This window comes from Phasianus colchicus, chromosome 1 (genome assembly GCF_987193195.1).
Source record: "Phasianus colchicus chromosome 1, bPhaCol1.hap1.1, whole genome shotgun sequence".
NCBI classification, from domain to species: domain Eukaryota; kingdom Metazoa; phylum Chordata; class Aves; order Galliformes; family Phasianidae; genus Phasianus; species Phasianus colchicus.
Window position 1 is genome coordinate 180,702,759 of NC_143436.1, and position 22,223 is coordinate 180,724,981.

The following is a 22,223-nucleotide window of genomic DNA, read 5'->3' on the forward strand; positions in this document are numbered from 1 at the left end:
TCCTTACCCATTAACTGCAGCATTTCCAAACCCAGGTTGCCTCTGATGTGGATGGGAAGTAAGTAGATAAAGCTGCCTTAAATCTTTCAGAGCCCCATAAACAAATGTGGTGGACTTAAGAGTTTTTCCTACTAAGAAATTAAACTACCTGGAGAATTTGCTTTTTCCTTCCATGGCGACCTCCCCCAGCAGGACCAGATGCCACCCTGAGAAACTGCGAGGCACCTCCTTCCTTCCCTTCCAGATATCCTCCAAACAGCAACAAAACAGAATTTCACAAGCACACAACATGTGACAGAAATAGGGAGGGTACTGTGACTCCTGCAGACAGCTTCCCTGTCCAGAAGAGAAGCGAGCAAGACCCCCACCCAACTGGATTTTAAGGGCCTGGAGGGATGCTGGCCAGAGCCCCAGACATCACCCAGAAGAGCAGAAGAGGTTACCAGACCTTTGCTTTTGGCCTGGCTTGCTACAGATGCAAGCAAACCCAAAGGGCCCTCCTAGCCTCAGAAACCACACTGAAGTCGTGCAGATCAGAAGGCAGTTCTCTCCCACTACTACAGAGTCAAAGATCTGTTTCTGCCCCACCCCATGCTGCAAACTAAAGCTCAGAAACAGAGGAAACAAATCAGTTCTTACTTTCTCCTCATTTTTGAGGAGACAGGAGAGACTCAATGACTTAATGTTTTAATAGAAAAAGTGCATTTAGAAAAACAGTTACCTGTAATTTTTTTTTCATACATGGAAGTAGTTCTCAAGGAACGTTTGGATGTTGTGTTGAGGGACATGGTTTAGTGAGAACCAGTGATGATGGGTGAATGGTTGGACTGGATGATCCTGTGGATCTTTTCCAACCTTAGTGATTCTATGATTCTATGATAAGTAAACAAAAACCATCTTTAACTAGTTTTGATGCTTTGTGCGATTAAGCAATAATCCAAATGTATCTTTGACCATGCACTAACTGAAGTTTCACCTTATACCCAGAAACACATCCCAAGGGAGCAGAGATCAATACAAACAAGCGTGTCAAAGTAGTATAAAATAAGATTTATTTGCAATTACTTTGACAAAAAGGAAACAAGTATATCTGAGATGTGTATTGGGGATTGCAAACCCATTCTTTTATCTTCTGAGATTTCCATTTATACGAACCATGGAATACTTCCAGAATTCAGAAGAAGCTTTGAAGGTTTGGTTTTGTCTTGTCCTGCTGTTCCCTCCACTGGCACAATTATAGGAGACAAACTTTGTAACAAGAAGTAGCACATGTAAACCAAGGTTGTTCTGTTGTGTTTTAAGAAAAACTTAGACAATAGCCTTTTCACATTTGTTCAGGACAGTGTTAAGCACTTCAGGATTCCCTCCAGGAGAAGTGCCTGGTGCTGCAATAACACAGAGAGCCCCACAATCAAACACACTCCACCCTGAAATGTCACATCTCTACTGAAACTTCACCTTTCTCATGTAAGACACAGCACATCTGGTTATGACCCAAGTTCTCACTCTTGGAAGCTAAGGAGCTGTGCCTCATGTAAAAATTATAAAAGTTTGATATTTAATAAGAACTGCAGTGTAAAAATGAACCTGTGATAAAGGCAATACAAACAGTGAGCTTGTGTGATTGTGGAAGGGTAACCTCTAAATTACAGCTGCTCATAGCAGTTACAAAGGAAGACAGCGGTATCTTCAGAACAACTCAATCAGCCTCATTCTCTCCAGCTTTCAAAAAGCCAGGAAATTTCAACTCTGAAGTTGTACTTCTAATTAGATGAGATACAAAGCAAATTTCCAACTCCCTAATGTTCTCTGAGCAATCTTGCTCACTAAGCATACCTTGCTTTAAGTGGAAGTCCAAAGTGAGCATCACAAAACAAAGGAATAACTGCTGAGAGAGGAAATCAAGGACCCCAGATTGGATCCATTTTTTCCGATACAGCTCTAGAAAATATTTCTTTTTCTAACAGGGACTTTTTGCCTCCCCATGAAGTTCAAAATAATTTCAATACTCAACACTGGAAAAATAGTAGTTTTTTTTTTTTCCTTCTCTGTAAATACAATAATGCAAAGTAAAGATGCATAGGCATTATTGTCACCAGTTCAAACAAAGCATTAATGAATGCATTAAATCATTCAAATGTAAATAAACGTTGCATACATAAAAATATGCCCCAAATCTTAAAATAATGTTATAACAGTATAACTACTGTATTAGTGACAACCACTGCAGTTAGTTATTTTGGCAACAATATACTTACATGTGTCTTAGATACATTATTTCATTTTAGCCTACTTTTGAACAACTGAAATAAGACCCAATTTAGTCATCAATCTACATTATAATCCACCATAGGTGTCCCACCACCCCTTCTGAGAAATCTAGTGCATCTTTATGGGAAAAATATACTTGGTCACATCAATCAATGAAATGATTCTGGGAGCAAGGCACAGAATCCAGGATTCTCCTCAAGCTGAATGCCATAGCTAACATCAGACTGCTTCCTGAGCAAGCTCAAAACTGGAAAAGAGACAAGGATTCAGAACAAATTTTATGTTGACTACCTACACTCTTTTCAATCTCAATTCAGCCATCCAACTTCACAGAATGGCAAGAGTTTGCATTTACTTCCTGTTGTACAGCTCCAAGCCTTTACTTGAAGCCACGTCAATCTCCACAGTTGCAGTGTATTGTGAAAACCAAACTGCATGTGCCCAAGTTCTGTACTGGCCCCTCATTTTTATGGTTTTAACAGTATTTTCATGAGATGGGATTTGCCACATCTCCAGTAAGTTTCATAAATTTGGAAAACAACTACCCTGCAAATCCACTACTTGCAAAGGAAGTATCATACTTACTAAGAAAGCAAATTAGTTCTGAGCATGTATCTTTAAAAGCAACACTTGAAAAAGACCTTCTGTGGCCTCACAAGTCCTGCTAACAGATCTAGGTCTGACACCTAGCAATGCCCAGGGGTTTTGCAAGTCTTGTAGAAGTGATTCAGTTTTCAGCCATCATCAAAGGTTTTGGTAGAGTAAAATTATATGAAATCTGTAATACACTTGTTAACATTTATAGTCCAATGATCAGTTAGAAGTATTATTGCATCTGAAGCGTAAAAATATAGGAGGTTCTATAAAGAAAAATTAAAATAGCATTAATCTAGTAGTGATAGTCATATAAAATAACTCACAATTATGTAAGTTTCCATATTTAATTATACATTTAAAAATAACTTATAAAAATAATCAAGCTTCTTTAAAACTCCTATGATACTTTCTTTTAGGAGTTTTTACTCAAATCTACTGATTGTCTAGCATCAGCAACAGCTTCTGGTACTCGAACAGTCATATTATCCATTGACTTCTTCAAGCAGATCTGGCAGCCTAAACGTGATCTGTAAGAAATAATACTGTTTTTAGTTCTAGCCAACTGTACACCTACCAGTATTTACAGCCCTGCTTCCCCAACATTTAGCCACCCCAAACACTTTATGGTCCAGAAACTGATCCCCTACTACTGCATGGTCATAACCAAGACCAGCCGTGAACTGCTTGCATGAACACAAATATACATGATATCAATCATGGTCACAGATTCACATCCTTAACTTGGGACATTTACATTGGGAAGTTTAACCTGAGTACTTCTCACTTGCTGAGGCAACAAGTACAAATGGTGACCCTTCCATTTTCAATGACTCACTAATAGCTCAGCCAAAGGTAGGAACAGGCACTTGATCTGCCATGGAACACTCAGCATCTCTGCAGAGACCAAGGAGAAAGCTTCAGTAAAAGCAAAGACTAACTCACCCACAGTCTTAAGACAGCTCAAGAAAACTGAGCACACATTTGTACAAACTAACCTGACAGCTTGGGTTAGTTTAACTTTTATAGTTTCCCAACAAACTACAACCTGAGAAGAGATTAGGGACTTCTTCCATTTGTGTCATTTGTATCTTTCTAAAAGTTCAAGTCAAATATTTTTGACTTTTACAAAATTTCTACCTGAAGTTCTATGCTTTTCCTTAAATATTTACAGGACAAAATATCTGTTTACCTCCTCCTAACACAGTTAGTGCTTAGACAGGTATCTAAGAAAATATATCTTCCCATGATCTAAATTAACAAAAAAACACCTCTGTGGTAAGGTAATGGAACCGCATGGAACACATTAACTACTTTATTATCATGCACAAATTATAGCTTCAGCAACTTCTAAAGTCTAAAATTTCATCTCTTCACAACTCACTCACTGGAAGCTTAGCACAACATTTGCTAGAAATTACACACATTAAAGAAGCCTGCCAACTTTTTAGCAGTTCATAAACAAAGAATCCTCAGCTGTAGTTTGCTAACTGGATTTTTTAAAATGAGAAAGTGGATGATGGTACTCCATGAAAAAACAGGAATATATTCTGAAAAGCATCTTTATGATCCTAAAAATTCACCCACACGATCAAAACGTTACCTTCACAGAAATAAGTGATTGAACACAGCTTGTGTATTGGATAAGACAGATTTAAACAGCTTCTTCACATCATTTTTAAACTCAATAGTCACTACTGAATTAATCCCCTCTTCCATTTTTGCTTCTTCAGTCCAGCAAAGCACAGCATCTTTCTCCACTGTTTTAACATCGGAGTCCAAGGCTTACTTCCCTGCTTTTCCAAGGAATTCAGTTAATTCAACCTATACACCTCGGTATTTAAGTAGGAAGTCAGTGCTGCACAAGTATAAAGACTGATAGTTAATCAGTATCTAGGCACAGTAGTATTTTCTGGTTGGATTTTTTGTTTGTTGCTGTTTTTTTTCCATCTGTTCTTACCTCATATTACAGACATCCCTCTCACTTTTTTTTTTAAACACCAAACTTTGAAGTGACTTTCCTGGAAAGACACTAGCTAGCTGACAACCCATTTCAAGTATGTAAAGCCACCACTGCTTCACCTGTCTCTCCATCATTTTGGAGCGCATTCAGACAAGTACACACAGCAGGTCAGGGAGGTGATCCTTCCCCACTAAACTCTTCCCTGATGGGACCACACCTAGAGTACTGTGTCCAGTTCTGGGCCCCCCAGTTCAAGAAGGACTGGGAACTCCTAGAGAAAGAACAGCAGAGTGCCACAAAGATGATCAGGGGCCTGCAGCATCCCTCTAAGGAAGGGCTGAGACCTGGACTGTTCAGTCTGGAGAAGATAGAGGGGATTTTATCAATGCTTATAAATATCTACGGGGCAGGAGTCAAGTGGACAGGCTGTTCTATTTTCAGTGGTGCTCAACAACAGGACAAGGGGCAACAGGCACAAACTGGAGCACAGGAAGTTCTGTAAAACATGAGGAAGAACTTCTTTAGTGGAAGGCTGACAGAGCACTGACACAGGCTTCCCAAAGACACTGTGGTGTCTCCTCTGCAGATATTTAAAACCCGTCCAGACACTTTCCTGTGTAATCTACTGTAGGAAACATGCTTTGGCAGGGGGTTTTGACTAGGTGATCTCCAGAGGTCCCTTCCAGCCCCTATGATTTTGTGATCTATTAACATCAAATTCTGTTCCCATCAATCAGTTGGAGAAGATTCTCCAAGGTGCAATCAGGGTTGATTTTTTCCCCTACACAGTAACACAGTACTGTATACAAACTTCCTCATCTTAGTCTTCACCTTTTTTTTCCCCAGGTATTTCACAGATACGGTCAATGCATAAAATCTAGCACAGATGAGCTTCAGATCCCACTTGACCACCTACATTTACAAGACAGTCAAGTACTTCTGTCTATCCTGTAGAAAAACAGTACTTTTTGACCAAATATTGATCCTCTGCAGGGCCTCTGCTCTTACCTCACAGCAATCCAGAACTCAGTAAAGGACTTTGGAAGCCAAGTAACTTCTGGAAGCATTAAGTATCTTTCATGCTCTGTGATTCATTTCAGAACTCCGATATCTGTTACTTCTGTCTAAAAAAGCTCTGTTGAATTCTTTCCTTACCACTATTTAGCAAAAGTTATAAAAAGCAACAGGCAATAGACACAGGCCTAATGCATCCAGCATGGAACTGGACTGACTGCTCTCTATAGCCAATAACATTATTTTAATGGTTAGCCTGCTACCTTCCATTCCTATCGTTCGGAAGCCATTCTAAGTTAACTAATTAAACCTCGTAGAGAGTAGCTCAGCAATATCATACTGAGTTCCTTTAGAGCCCCTGGGTGAATAATACCTACCCTTTCCATTTGTTACTACTGATTTATTTGTAGTACTACTTCTTCCATGGACACATAAGAGATCTTTCAGGAATTCCCATGCCAAGAAAGCTTCCAGTGCACAGAGATCCTGTAACATCTCCAGAGCAAACAATGCAAAAAACGTTTGCTGTTTTCATTATCTCTTTGTATTCTAAGTGCAGCTTCTGCATCATCTATTAGATCCTCATGCAGATGACTTTTTTGCTTCTGATAATAACAAGCAGCTTGCTGAAAAGTAGAAAGGTATTTGTTTGGTTTTTATCTCAGTATTTTTAAAACATTTAATTTGCCAGGGTTTGCTTTCCTTCCCTCTCATTTTCTTATGTTGAATAACCCCTATTATTCTGAAGTTGTTCAAAACAAGTTTGTTTTAGCCTTTCTAATAAGTCCCTCATTTTAAGAGGTATTAATACTCACAACAGTTGCTAGTTGAAACTTTCCAATTCCAGAGTCACTGACAAGAAATAACTTTTATCCTTAAACTTTTACTGCAATGCTCTGCCCTATCTCTGTTACAAAGCTTTGTACTAGCATGACACCAGGCAACCTGTAGTAAACACGAGGATCACTCCAGCACTCTCTTTCAGAAAGTTGTCCTTTCACACATGAAAGATTTCTGGCCGCAGGAATAACGCGATGATAGGAAAAACCTACAAAATACTGAAGTCTTCAGAAGGCCTGAAACTTATTTTCTCTCAAAATTCTTTGGATTAAACTAATATTTAAACAGAGAACTCCGGCTTTCTACTGCTTTTCAGTTGTTCAATTAAAAAAAAAAAAACAAACTTGTTTGAAGCCTTTAATTAAAAGATGGACAGAGTAAAATAGAAGCTGAAACAGGTTTCTCAGCTTGACTTCTTTGCCTTCTCAATCTCCTAAAAAGATAACATTTAGCTGAAATGAGGAAAAAGTGTACTGTCATGCAGAAAAGATCTGTACAAAATTCCAGTGTTACTGGAAAAAGGAGATAAAAGGCTTAATTCAAATTAATTCCTTGCAGAGACACTGAAAAATAAACACTATACAGGCCAGGTATAAAGCCCTCTGAAATCACTGGAAAGACTCTCAGAAACTTCAGCAAGCAGTCCCTTTGAAACCTGAAGGAAAAAGCTAATAAACCTCACTCAGCACAACTGCTTACACCTCATGTGGCTACATTCTCTGAGACAGGCTACGTGCAGCCCACTGGGAACAGTGGTCCAGCCTACTAGGAACAGCAGGTAATACAGCCCACTAGGAGCTCTAGGTGTGTGAAATGAAATGCGCCAGATGAGAATGTGACATCTGTGTTATGAGGCATGTGACAGTGGGGAGGATGAAGAGGGGTAGTTCAAACTTGTGCTAGTCTAGTTCTAGGCACTGAAGTGCCCATTCAGAATTGGAGCACACTGGCCTTAGTTTCACCCAAGTGGTAACTGGGTTGTAGGTTTGAGAAATGCTCTGACATGGGTAGGGACGCAGCTACGTGGAACACTTCAGCCTGGAGAAAAGAAGGCTCAAGGGAGATCTGATCAACACATACAAAAGCCTGAGAAGCCATGGAGTCTCCTCTTCTGAGATATTCAAAAGCCTCCTGGACATGGTTCTGAGCACCCTTCTCTGGGTAGCCCTGCTTGAGCAGGGTCTGGACCAGAGGAGTCCAAGGATGGCTTCCAACTTTAACTATTCTACAGTTCTGTGAAAGAAGGTCTGATACAAACTAAAATACAAATCTAAACGCATCCCTAAATAAACAAAGTGCTGATTGATGGGATCAGAAAACAGAAAGGAAACAAGAAGGAAGTTCAGAAACAGAACTGCAGTAGCAAAGTTTTTGGTGAAGAAACTGGGATTTTGATCATACCTCAGTATCTGAGGCTCCTACATCAGACAATTATGAAGAGCCACTGTTCAGGTTCTCAAAAATGGACAGCATTTTCATCAATATTTCATCAGCAGTACCAACATTAGTATGAACTCAAAATTTCAACTTGCCAGTCCTATCCACGTAACAGAATGCAGCTATTCACTAAAAGCCGATTAAGGCAGTTTAAGAACACTGGACTGCTCCACTTGCAAACCCTCCTTTCCATTTACTGATGTAGCAAAGCATCACGTTGCCTTACGTTTCTGTGAGACCATATGCCAGGTCTAGCATGTCCATCTCTTCATCAGTAATTGCATCTAGTTTCTCAAATATGTGGTCTTCAAAGATTAAATGACAAGTTGAACAGGCTAATGTTCCTTCACATGCACCTAAAGAGAACAGCAAGTTAACAGAAAATTCCAAATAACTCAATTTCACAACAATACTTCAATACAATACAGAACATGTTTATGCTAACATAATAAGCAGTGTAACTCGTCATCAGACTGCACAGTAAGAACTGCACAGAAAGCATTGTGCTGCTACACTTCCCAATGGTATTAGCAGCACATATTCAAATCAAGCACGATACTGTACTGCATGATTCAATTTTGAAAATATGTTTTTTTGTACATAAAAATACATATGGAAAGCTTTAAAGAACTGCAAAGTGCTTAATGTAGAAGCTGCCACATCAACAATTTGTGTATTCTAAGACTGGGGAAAATAGTAATAAATAAATTAAAAAGAAAAGAAAAATCACACTGAGTAGACTGTTTGAACAGTGGAAGGTCTTACTGCAACTGCAAGGCAGCAGCAAACTACTCAAGGGCACCTGAACTGTACAACAGTTTAATTTCCATGCACACATTTCTACTATTACTGCACGTAGGATGCCCCCTAGTGATAGAAGTAAACAGATAACACCTGTGTTTTACATTTTTTCCTCATTATCTATCCCCCCTCTAAAAACTGCATATATTTCTACATTATTTCCACTGCATTATTTCTCTGCTCTAGTATGGTGCTTCATTACCAAATTATTATTGAAATTGGTACAGTATGTTATAATTAAAGGTTAGTAAGGTATTAGTAAAGTATCTCAAATGTTTATTTTGGACATTATTTACAGTCTATTGACATTATCTTTTTCACTCCACTTCACTATAATGTTTTAACATGGCTGATATTAAAATGAAATGAGAGGACCTTAACTGTAGATTAAAGAGTAGCCATAAGCCTATACATAGATTTATATAATGATATATGAAGGTAGCTATGTCAATGTGTTGTGCATTTTTTAGTTTATTCCTCGAATGTATACAATCCATAACAATATTCTTTAGAATCTTTAAGATTTCTTACCAGCAATGGCATGTATTCATACTTAAATAAAACACACATTACATTTCAAGCTGTGCTGAACTAGCATACTTTCCCCCCCACTCTGTAACTGCTCCATGCTATATATTCATTCACCAAAACTGTAGTCCCACTTTCTGCTTTACTAATATTATTACTTCCTAAACTCACATTAATTTAAACATATGTTCTGAAAGTTTGCTTTGTATAGTCAGAAGCCTGTAACCACCATGGAACTAACTGTGGAAAGTCCAAAGTTCAGAAGAAAAAGAGGTTTCTTAACTTCCTTCTGTTTTGATTTTAAACAGAACTTGTACTGAGTTAGAATACCCCTAACACATCGCTCTCCTTTGCCTCGCTTCTCTTATTAGAAGTTTTTGCTCTTCTTTGCAAACTGACATACCTGGCTGTTTCTTTCATTGGTCATTCAAGTACGACAGCAATATGTGCTATAAAAAGCCAAATAACAAATTCAGATCACACGACAATAGAGAAGTAACTCAACACTGTCAGAAATACGCCATTTCTGTGTGGCCTTCAGAAGCTTGCAGCTCAGGAATCTCACAGGTGGCATCTCTCATCTTCACAGAGAAATTGTCCAAGCAGCTAGAGATCAGGTTAGGAAAGTTAAAGCCTGGACAGAATTGAATGTGGCCAGAGACACAGAGAGCAACAAGAAAAAACTTCTTTAAGCACTGCCAGCAATAAAATGAAGACTAAGGAAAATGTGAGCACCCTCTGGAAGGAAACGAGAGCTGGTTATGTGGGACACACAGAAGGCTGAAGTTCTCAAACTTACTTGCTTCAGGCTTTATCAGCAACTGCTCTAGTCACATTGCCTAAGCCACAGAAGGCAAAGGGACTGGGAGGATGAAGAACTGCCCACTGTAGGAAGAGATCAGACTCAAGGCATCTAAGGAACCTGAATGTGCACAAGTCCATGGGTCCTGATGAGATGCATCTGAGCATTCCAAAAAGAACTGGCAGATGAAGTTGCTAAGCCACTATCCATCATATTTGTGAAGCTGTAGCAGTTCAGTGAAGTTCCCACCGGAGAAGTAAAAGGAGAAATATAACTCTTATTTTTTAAAAAGAAAATAAAGGAAGACCCAGTGAACTACAGGCCAGTCACTCTCACCTCTTTGCCTGACAAGATCACAGAGCAGATCCTCCTGGAAACTATGCTAGTGCACACAGAAAATAGGGAGGTGATTGATGAAAGCCAATATGACTTCATTAAAGGCAAATCATGCCTGGCCAATCTAGTGACCATCTGTGACAACATTACAGTATTAGAAGACAAGTCCATCTACTTGGACTTGTACAAAGCATTTGAAACTACCCCACACAGCATTCTTGTCTCTGCACTGGAGACGTGGATCTGATGGATGGACCACTGAGTGGATAAAGAATTGGTTGGATGGTCACACTCAGAACTGTGGTCATGCCTGGGTGGAGATCAGTGACAAGTGGTGTCCCTTGGGCGACTGATACAATTTAGCATCTTTGTCAGTGACATAAATAGTGGGATTGACTGCAATCTCAAAAAGTCTGCAGACAACACTCAGCAGAGTGGTATGATCAGGATACAGTGGAGGAAATGGATGCCATCCAAAGGGACTTGGACAGTCTGAAGAGGTGGGCCTGTGCAAATCTTATGAAGTTCAGTAAGGCCAAGCGTAAGGTCCTGAAGCCAGGCTGGGGCAATTCCAAGCACAAGTACAGACTGGGTGGAGAATGAATTGAGAGCAGCTATGAGATAAGGACTTGGGGAGGGTGGGGGGAGAAGGAATTCGATCTAAAATTCAATATGAGCTGGCAACATGGCACTTGCAGCCCAAAAAGCCAACTGTATCCTGGACAGCAGGGTAATCACAGAATGGCCAGGGTTGGAAGGGAACTCAAGGATCATGAATCTCCAACCCCCCTGCCACATGCAGGGCAAAGGGAGTAAGGGAGACTATTGTTCTCATGTACTTCTCATGTACTTTATTCTTGTAAGATCCCAACCCGCAGTACCGCATTCAGCTTTGGGGGCCCCCATGTAAGAAGGACATGGAGCTGTTGGAGCAGATCCAGAGGAGGCCATGAGGATGATCATAGAGCTGGAGCAGCTCTCCTGTGAAGACATGCTGAGAGGGTTGGGGTTGTTCAGCCTGGCAAAGAGAATGCTCCTGGGAGAACTTACAGTAGCCTTCTTTTACCTAAAAAAAGGTATCTACAGGAAAGCTGGAGAGGGAGTCTTTACCAGGGAGTGTAAGTTATAGGACAAAGGGTAATGATAAGTTTAGATTTGATACTACAACAAAATTATTTACACAGATGGCAGTAAGATACTGAAGCAGGTTGTCCAGAGATGCGGAGGCTGCCCCATCCCTGGAAGTGTTCCAAGGCCAGGCTGGATGGGACTTTGGGCAACCTGGCCTAGTGAGAGATGTCCTTGCCCATGGCAGAGGGTGGAACTGGCAGGTCTTCAAAGTCCGTTCCAACCTAAACCATTCTATTATTTTTCAGATTCCTCCCTGACACCATTCTGTCACCATTATCCTCCTTTAATTCCTTCAAGCAAGGCTCACCCAAATATTTTTAAGAACCAGATCCAAAATATTCTATGCATCTACAGGGGAAAAAAAAAAAGTATTTTATTTGGACTCTTTTCCACATCTAGGTTTTACAAATACACTCATAAATATTTATGAATAAACTGGTAAGAGATCCTAAGTTCCAGACACTGAATAGAGTATTCAAGGAATCCACTTACCAAAACCATCTATGTCTAGATTATTATCAACAACAACGTCCAGCAATGAATCGCCAGGTTTTCCTTTGGCTGTTAGCTTGTCACCATCGCGATTTATGAAATGAACAGTTATTTTATCTTCTGAGCTGAAAAAGAAAAGGACATAATGAAATTAAAGAAGCAAATGTATTATTTTTTAGAGCTTTAAATTTGATTGATACTGCTACAACAATAACCTCTATCAACTGCAGGAGCACAGAACTCTAAGGGACTTACTGACTTTTCAAAGCTGTAATAGGTTCAGGCATTCACTGGTGACATTAACAACAAAGACATGAAAAACAACACCAAAAACCCCTTCACTTATGTTTTGTCACTAGAAGTCATACAGAATCCTGATGCTTCACCTTTTGCCAAAGGGATTCAACGCTTTCTTTTAGGCAGACTATTTGTATTTTTGACAAACAAAAGAGCTGACTTCAAGTGCTTCGCACTTCTCTGTGAACACACACTTTACATTTACAAAATGATCTAGCAGATAACACTAAAAAGAATTAACGAGTTTAGAATTTTCCCATATATGGTTAGAACTTAAGGCATCTTATTACCTCTACACAATCTAATTCTGTTCTCCTTCCAACAGCAGAAATAGTCCAAACGTGTTTGTCTTTTTTGACTGCAGGTTCTCTTAGAATTTCACCTTGTAAATATTTATTCTAGTGAAGTGCATCAAAATCTCAACACAGACATCTAAGAAAAGTCTCCTGCTTTGCTCTTCAGGCAGCTGTGTATACTTAAATTTTTATGCAGAACGTAAGGAAATTATTTTTCTTAAGACTAATGCTTTTGATATGGAAAAAAATAGGGTTTTTTTTTGTGTGTTCCATATGGTTTCCTTTCCCATGCAAATTAAAGGAAAGTCATTACTATAATAGCAAAGAAAATACAGTTCATTAGAACAGAATGCTCTTTCTCAGGGCAAGTAAGTAACACAAGAAAAACCTGTTGGATAGACAGGAAAGAAACTTGCTGAGGGATACATATAGAACAACTGAAAGCTAATGCAACTTCTATCCCTCAGTGTGAAATCCGTGTTTAAGAACAGCTCACTTCATCTTACATATGCTCTTTGTAATAACTGCAGACTTTAAGTGATCTACAACACAGAACACATACAAGGCTGAAAAACCAAGCCACCTCCTAGGAAACTCTAACTTGTAGCACTAAATATTAAAAAATTAAAAGTGGCCTTACTGAAACATCAACAAGTCAACCATCCTTGGAACTGGCTACAAAAGAAAATGCAGTTCCAGCAATTAAAGTTGAAGCTCATTTTGAACAACAAACATGCTCACTGCTCTACACTTAATGCACTTGTACCATCTGTAAGCTCAGTTGGCAACAGTACCTGCTATCACATCATGATGTTGTGTCCAACTCCTGTCCTATCACCCCTCAGCCTACTTTCTGGAAGGCAACTGCAGGTGACTATTAATCATAAATTCATTCCAAAATAATAATCAATAATTATTGGATCAACCCTGTGGACCTGCACGATTCAAATGGAGCTCACACTATAATGAAATTCAGAAATTTTAGAAGATGCATCTTCATATAACACAATTTGTGTTCTGCAGTCACCAGTGGTATCAGGGCAGCACTTCCAGCACACCATTCTGCTAAAGTTTAAGTTACAACTGTGCTCTTCTTTCCACTTCCCTGCTCAGCATTACTACCTCCCACAGCAAAGAGAGGAAACCAGCACCCACCTCCCAGATACACAAGCGCAAAATTCACTGCCTTCACCAAAAGTCAACTTCACTGACAAGCTTAGATTGCATCTGCAAAAGTACAGATTCCAATTCTGGCAGCTAAAGTAAACCACCAACAATATTGTTGGGTTTTTTTTTTTAGTTAGTTGTTTTTCTTTCTTTCTTTCTTTCTTTCAAGTTCAAGAAGTCCTACCAGAGCTCGCTGAAACACTCATTTACTAAAACATTTCTGTCAACATGACAAACACGATCCTAGCAGGAGACAGGGATGCTGTTGCATTTATAGACATCTTATGCCCATGTAAGTGCTAAATATTTGTTCAATATCTAAAGCACATCCATTCTTCCACTACAGAATAAGGCAATCACCAGTAGCACAGTCCAAATAGCAAGATGTCTGACTACAATCCTGTGAGACGACAGGAACCTTCCTAAGAGGCTCCTTCAGAGATCCTCTCTAGGCAGGTTTTCACAACACACACAGGGCTATCTTCCTTGGTGATCACACTTCAGTCTGCAACAACAGCAGTGTCAGATAAACAACGGTTTTCCCATCCCTCCTTTGTTGCCTCCTCCTGCAGCACTCAAGGTGCTCTGCAGTGAACTGGGCTGGAAACAGAGCACCATTGGCTGAAAACCAATCTTGGAAGCCCTGCGGCCATATGAACAGCAGAACTGGTACAGTCAGATCTACCTGTTACATGACACATCTGGTTAAAACAAGAAGACAGGAATAGCACCCCTCTTTCTGTAGCCACCATCTTACATTGGCTTTAGCCAGCTGTGGGGCAGCGCTAGGGCTGGGCATGCTCAAGTGAAGCAACATCTTTAACTCATCAGTTTTTGTTAAAGAACATTACAAAATTAATCCTTCCTATGAGAATTAATCCACCTGGTTGATCACTGAAACTGAGATTTATTTGTAACAAAGTTTAAGACACTTTGGTCTTCCAGTAGGATCTGTCTTCCTGGTGCTGGAACAGGCTGCCCAGAGAGGTTGTGGATGCCCCATCCCTGGAGGCGTTCAAGGCCAGGTTGGATGGGGCCCTGAGCAACCTGATCTAGTATTAATTGTAGAGGTTGGTGGCCCTACCCATTGCAGGGGGCTTGGAGCTTCATGATCCTTGAGGTCTCTTCCAACCTGGGCCATTCTGTGATTCCTGTGATTGCCACCTTAAGTCCCCTTCACACAGACAAAAAGTTCAGTTTACAGATCACTGAGACATTACAGTGCATGAGCCTGACTGTGAAAAAAGTTCCAAAAGCTTAAGCACATTGCTAGTCACAGGGTCAGAATGCACACTGTGCAGATCTTTTCAACTGAGAGATTCCACTGAAAGAAAAATCACACCTATGTGGAACAGTGCTTAGGGTTTATAAATTTCAAGCAACGTGGCTTTTGTCTACCCAGACAACATTTACATAGAGAAAGAAAAAAGCAACAACAAAAACAACAAGAGCAACAAAACCCCCACCACTCTGTGAACTGCACACAGAAGATTAACATGAAATATATGCCAGGTCTTATGCAAGCATGAATAGCCTCAGGATTCCCGGAAAGAACCAAACATATTTCATGTGATTTACCTAAAGCATAAACATCCCAATTCATGCTTAGCTTAACTTCTTTTTTTTAAGCTATCTGTTAATAAAATTCATTCCTTCATATGTTGCCACAGTACTATTGACATTATTATAAAGTGTCACTAGGGTACCCCAAATAAAACATACAGCAAATGAACTGAACAGCAGCAGAGAACTGTTAAGTGCTGTTCGTTGTCCCTCCTTTGCACAAAGGATGTGGCCTGCAAGAATATCTTTCCTCCCTTGAAAAGGATATCCTACCCAATCTTCAGCCACTACCTGCAAGGTAAGTGTCATCTATACCCTTACCCAGGTGTTGCACATGGAGAAACCAATTCTATTATTCCCAGATTTTCTGACTAAATGGCTCATCCAACAGCCCAACCTATCAGAAGAATATAATGAATTAAACTACTATGCAAGTCTTAATTAAAATACGTAAGTTATAAATAACAACTAATTCTTAAAACATACAGAAATTATGTAGTGCAATGAAAGTACTGTATGAGTATCTAAACTGCTGTAAGAGAATTGTTTGATAGCTACTGCTCCCCATGAAATGCAAAGTGGAGATAAAGGGAGAAAATGGACTGAAGAAAAATAATGAAGATGGGAATGAAAACAATGCTGATGCCTCACTGAAACTCTTGGAAACCTCTGCTCACAAGAATCCCTGCCGCTGATGATTTCGTATAGCTAGGTCTTCATTTTCTGGACATAAGTACAGGTAAGTTTACACGCATGTACTATTATCAGTCTTTTTATTGGACTGACACTGGCTGATCATACAGAGTTAAGGAACTGGGGCTTAATACAACATCCAGAAAAAGTAAGACCGGAGAAAAATAACCCTCAGTAAATTGAGGAAGTACTTACAATCGGGTAAGAAAATGTTTTCCCTTTACAGTAATCCATTTCCTCCCATTTCTATCTAGTTAGTAACTTTTATTTTTGAAGTCTTGGCAATGCTTTAAAAGACCTTTTTCTGTTTTGACCTCAAAACAACTGATAACCTGGGCAAGTCACTGGAGACTTATTTTAGGGCACTGGGCCGGGTCACTCAGAGAAGAGGTCTAAGCAGGCATACAGGAGACCTGCATTAAAAGGTTCCTTGCATTCTGTACTAAGAACATTTGCTGGAACAAAATAAGAGCGCCTAAAGGAGAGCTTAAAAGCGAACTACTTTAACAACTTCAGCGATTCTATAGAAGTTGAATCGATGATTCTCACAGGTCCCTTCCAACTTGGGACATTCTATGATTCCAACCACGGCGGTGAGAGCCGCCCAGCAGTCGGGAGCAGCCCAGGCAAACCCACGGCGCTGGGCAGCTGGGGGGCCCCTGCTCTCAGCCAAAGGGCCTTCCCTGACAACCGAGACGATGCCCTTTAAGCCCGTCCTTTCAACACTGGAAGCAGGCTCTTAGAATACCCGGCGCGGTCACGGCGCAAGGCCCGGCCCGGCCGAGCTCCGGGCTCCCCGCCGCCGCCGGGCCCAGCGGGACTCCCGCAACGCGGAGCCCGGCCGAACGCAGGGAGGGAGCGGCGGCAGCGCCTCGGGGCCGACACGGAGCCGACGAGGCGTCGGAGCGGGCCGGGACACGGCGAGGGCACCGCGGGAAGGTCACAAAGCGCCCCTCGGCCCCGGCCGCCCCGCGAGGAGCCCGCCGAGCCGAGCCGAACCGAGCCGGGCCGAGCCGCTTACCTGCGCGCCGCCCGGGCCGAGAGGCTGAGCGGCCGCAACGCCCTCACGGCCGCGGAGCTGCAGCTCGGCCCCGTCCCCGCTGCCGGCCAAGCGGAAAGGAACCAGCGGCGGGAGGGAGCGGCGGCGGCGGCCCGGAGCAGCAGGCGGGCCGGTGCCGGAGCAGCCATGGCGGCGGGCGGGCAGCGTGAGGCTTCGGCGCCAGCACCAGGAGGGGTGGGGGCAAAGTCTCGGCGCTTACGCCTCCGGCGCAGGCTGCGGCGACTTTCGTAGCGGTCTACGCCATCTACGTAACGCGCTTCCCGCCCCCTTCTGGCGGCGGCGGGAGGAACGGCGGTACGCAAAGCGCGCAGCGTAGCGCCGCGTAGCTGCAGGCGGTGGGGAGAGGCGCGGGGCTGCTGGCCTCCAGGGCCGGGCTTCCCGCCTCCTTCTCTCGGGGCTCGCCGCAGGCGGTGACAGATCCCAGCTTCCAAATCCAAGCCCTGGTTCTCCCGGCAGGTTCTCCCGTGGAGCTCGACGTGAACTGGTCCCCTCCCTGCTTTGCTCTGTGAGAGGCTTCTTGACTCCCCAGCAGTGCCCTCAGAGGATTTGCCAGGAGGTGAACTCAAATATCAGTATGGACAGGTTGAGGTTTCCTCAATGTTACAGACCACGTGAGGCCTTAAGTTGGCTTTCTGCTGTGCATGTGTTGGTCTGCAGGCTTTGACCAGAACCTATACTGGGGAGGGCTAAGAAAGGAGGGGATAGCCTCTTCAATAGTCTGTGGTGACAGGACAAGGGAAATGGGTTCAAACTCAAACAGGGGAGATTTAGACTGGATATGAGGAAGAAGCACTGGCACAGGTTGCCCAGAGAGCTGGTGTGTGCCCCATCCCTGGAGACAGTCCAGGTCAGGCTGGACGGGGCTCTGAGCACCTGATAGAGCTGTAGGTGTCCCTGCTCATTGCTGGTGGTTGGACTGGATGGCCTTTAAGAGTCCCTTCCAACTCAAATGACTCTATGATTCCATATTTGCATAAATGCAGTCCATATTCTGGAATATATCGAAAAGTAGTGTCTAAAAAAACCGCACGAGGGCCAGATCCTCATCAGGTATGCTGCTGTTCCCTCACCCTTGTGAGCTCTGTTTCACTGAGTTTCTCTTTTGAAACATTGGGAAAAGTAGCTGCAAACAATGTGTTTTATTTCAGCATTATTCAGACAGCATAGGATCATACGTGCACATACGTGAGGCAGCATATAGATAACTCCAGCTTTGTGTGGATTTCTAGTTTTGTAAGGTCAAAAGAGCACATCAGATAATCTAGTCTGACTTTATCCAGATACTGCTTTTTGTAAATTAATGGTTTATACAGGAAATAAATCTGAAAGAAATCCTCTGGACCTTTCAGTCTAAACCTCTGCTGTCACATACAACTCAAGAAATTCAACATAAAAGTATTTATCTGCTTCTTCGCTTTTTTTTTTTTTTTTTAATTTTTTTGGCTGGTATTAACCCCACTGAAAAAAAGATTGCTTTCATTCCTTGGAAGAACATAAAGCCTAATTATGTATTAATTTTCAAATAATTCATTTTTAATGTAATTTTTAGTTTAGGATAATATATACCAATCTTTTCTTGCCCAGTGCTGCCCATGAGTTTAAATGGTTCTTGACCTTTCTGATGTTCACTCACTGTTTGTTGTATCCCCTCCAGCCCTTTTGTTTTAGCCTCTGTTTTTATTCATCTGATTTCGCAAGACATGAAATTCTTATGTAATTCTCCTGATTCTCCCACCAAGTCATTTCTGCATATGCTACCTTGAATTCACCCATGTTAAACTTGGGCAGCTAGTTAGATGAGATGCTACATTCATTTGTACAGTGTCTCTAATGGAAGTGCATGGCCATCATACGTCCTAGGATTATATCTGGTTATTTCTGTGTACACATCAAACTAGTGGCCCCAAATCATTGTGTGATCATTTTATGAACCACATGTCCCTTGTTGCTTCTTATTAAAAAACTCTATTAATAAACAGGATGAGTTCTTGCTTTCCTCAACTGAACACAGCAAGCTCTGAGCTTTGTTTCAGTTTCTTCCATGTGGGACCTACATCCATACAGTGCTTTCATGAAGAAGGCCGTTTCCATTAACCAGCTTTACCCCCATGTTCAGTATGTTCCCTAGCTCTGTCATTACCCTCAGATGACCATGGTCCTGAGCACGTCACCAGTTTGTAAATGTTCAGTTGGCAATGTCCAAAGTCAGAATCTTCACTGATTACAGCTGTTGCAGCAAAAGCTAGAACTGAGGTGCTGTCTCTCCTTCCTTCTGGGAGCCTCTTTGAAGCAGCGGCTTTATGCTGGCCCTTGCCCTAGCTTGCAGCACAGTGCAGCCATGTAGCAGCTGTATTTGCATTGTCTCAAGTCTCTAGGGGCCTGTCTGGCTTTGACCCAGGCTCACTGACTTGGCATCCTGATATGGCCTTGGATGTGCCTTGTCACTGTGGCCTTGCTGAGTGAACAACTAACTGCTGCTGACCCTGACCACTATCTTGCAAACCAGTTTTGACCCTAGCTTACTGCTCTGCTCCCTGGCTCCTTGGTGAGGTGACTGCTTTCCCCTGCTTGATTGCTCCACTTGGCTCCCAGCCACATTCCCTTGCAGAGCTACCATCTCTCACTGTTCCCTGACATCTCCCACCCCCAAACACAGAGACCTCCTATATAGTTTCTTTACATTTTCTATATAATGTATGCTTTTGTGGGAGGCAAGTTTGAGAAAAAGACAGAACAATTTGATCAGGATACCTGGATGAAAATTGATTGAAAGATTGAAATAAAAGAGACAGAAATACTTAATGGTGTATGTATATCAAACATCTTTCTGAACCTCACATTGCTTGTGTAAAAGCTTTGTTGCTTGTCTCCATGACATGTTCATGTAATGATAAACATTTTGTTATACAAGCTTCATCTTTCCTATGTATTTGTATAGGTTCTAGTATATTGGGTAACATATATATTTTTTACAATTGTGTTCTCCAGTTCATTATTTTTAAGCTTCTATTTGCAGGAGACCAACAAGCCACTAGATGGCAAACAATTTCTACAAGATAATACCCATGTATTCATATTATCTTCTGTCCTCAGCTTTATAACTGAGGTTTTGGGGTGTAGTGCAATGGAGGTTCATAGGAATCTGTGGTGAAGATGGTGCACTCCTGATCCTGCTTGCCTCACCCTCCCTTATGCTGTTTGGTGTTCATGCAGCCAGATGAGGAGAGTGTTCTTAGAGGTTACCTATGCAAAAAATAACCTAGCAAAAAACAAAAAGAAGAGGAAAGGGCTGCTTCCAGGCAGCTTACAAAACAAGATTTATTCTGAGAGCAGCTGTCTCATCTTGGGTTTTTTTATGCAGCTCAGCAGTGGTATCAAATTTCTCCTATCTGGCATAACATTCCAGGGTTCAGGAGGACAACAACATTCTGCATGTATACAAATGATCATCAGATAATCTCCATAAGTTACTGAAGATGACCTCTGTGACTCCTGTTTTTTCATCTGCAAGAGACATGAAGATATGTTTATGACGTGTTGTTTTTTTTTTTATTTTGAGAATTAAAGTGGTTTGTAAGCCTTTCTGTAAGGGTTGGTTATCTGAGTACCATCAAAATCTGTGTGGGGCTGCCAAAAAGTTCTGCAGATAAAGGGTGATTTGGATTTGAGAACTTTGCTGAGGATCTGATAACTGCAGTACAACAGGGCAGGAGAGTGTTTTGTATTCAGTTGCTTTGTCTTTGCTGGTTTCACTATAGCGCCTGAAATACAGTTGGGAACAGATAGAAATGTTTGGAGTTTGTCATTCAAAGAGGTGGAGCTCTGGGAATGAGGCAGAGCCCAGTATTACGCACTCAGATAGGACAGCCAAGGAGGTGGGTCTGCCTCATGACAGAAACGTGAATTAACTGTGGCAGAATTCTGCTCAAGTGCCAAGAATTCTTTGTACTAAAGCCATAGTTCTATCAGACATACTGCAAAATCTGTGTGAGAATTTTCATCTGAGTAAAGGATATTCGAGTTGTCTCAGTTGGTGCTTCTCAATAGAAAAATGTATGAGTTTTAAACAGAAATGATTTTCTCACTCTTTTGAATTTATGAAATTCTTGTACTTTATGTTATCCTTTCATTTCGTAGCATCCTCTCTTTTCTATGACAAACTGAAGAGTGGGGACAGCCAGCTCAATGCGAAATTTTCAAAACAAAGCAGAATTTGCCATTGCAGAATTATGGCCAGGTTTATGGTCAATACGGGATCTCAAAGCATGTTCAAAATACAGCTGTACAAGTTCAGGAAAGGGAAATCCACCACTGGCTGTTAGATATGAAAGCACTGTGCCTAGAGCCTGTCTGAAATCCTTCATGGGCATATTGTTGGAAGCTGGAAAAAAACACAGGGAAAGTCGATGCTTGCTCCACTGTCACATTCTTTCCCTGTTGTTGATTTTGACAACTGCTGAAGACAGAATAGTGGGCCTGAGGGGCCTCTGGTCAGTCACTAAGTGGACATTTCTTTGGTCTGACTCCTTCCTAATTTTCTTACGTATAATAGCACTCTGAAGCTGAAGCTGCTAAGTTTGCAGTGGAGGACAGAACGTGAGGATCAAAATCCACCACATCTCTCCTGCTGAATTTCAGTCTGGGCAATATTTTCATTGCTACCAGTGCTGCATTTTAGACTGTAGTTAGACAGTAATTAGAGGCTTCAATTAGACAAGAAAGCAATTTTCTGACTGCACAAAATTAGAGTTGAAAATGAATTAAAGCCACTATACTCACTCCTGTTGCCTGTTGGTGCCCATCTCTCTTCTCTGCATTGTGCTGTTATGAACTACCTGTAATACATTTTACTCTCTTCCCAGAAGTCTTTACAGTTGTTTTATAAAAACACAAGCAACTTAGAGTAAGGCACATCTCTCCATTAAGCGAGGATATTGA

General features: G+C 41.5%; 1 protein-coding gene across 1 annotated transcript; it reads right to left on the minus strand.

Moving 5' to 3' along the window:
• Positions 1 to 1,037: 1,037 nt before the first annotated feature.
• Positions 1,038 to 17,526, minus strand: FDX1 (ferredoxin 1). Its single transcript, XM_031610557.2, has 4 exons — positions 17,247 to 17,526; positions 12,210 to 12,334; positions 8,346 to 8,475; positions 1,038 to 3,395 (listed from the first exon to the last, which is right to left on the minus strand). The coding sequence occupies exons 1-4, from the start codon at positions 17,411 to 17,413 to the stop codon at positions 3,281 to 3,283; spliced, it is 537 nt and encodes a 178-aa protein (XP_031466417.1). The 5' UTR covers positions 17,414 to 17,526; the 3' UTR covers positions 1,038 to 3,280.
• Between the last annotated feature and the right edge of the window lie 4,697 nt (positions 17,527 to 22,223).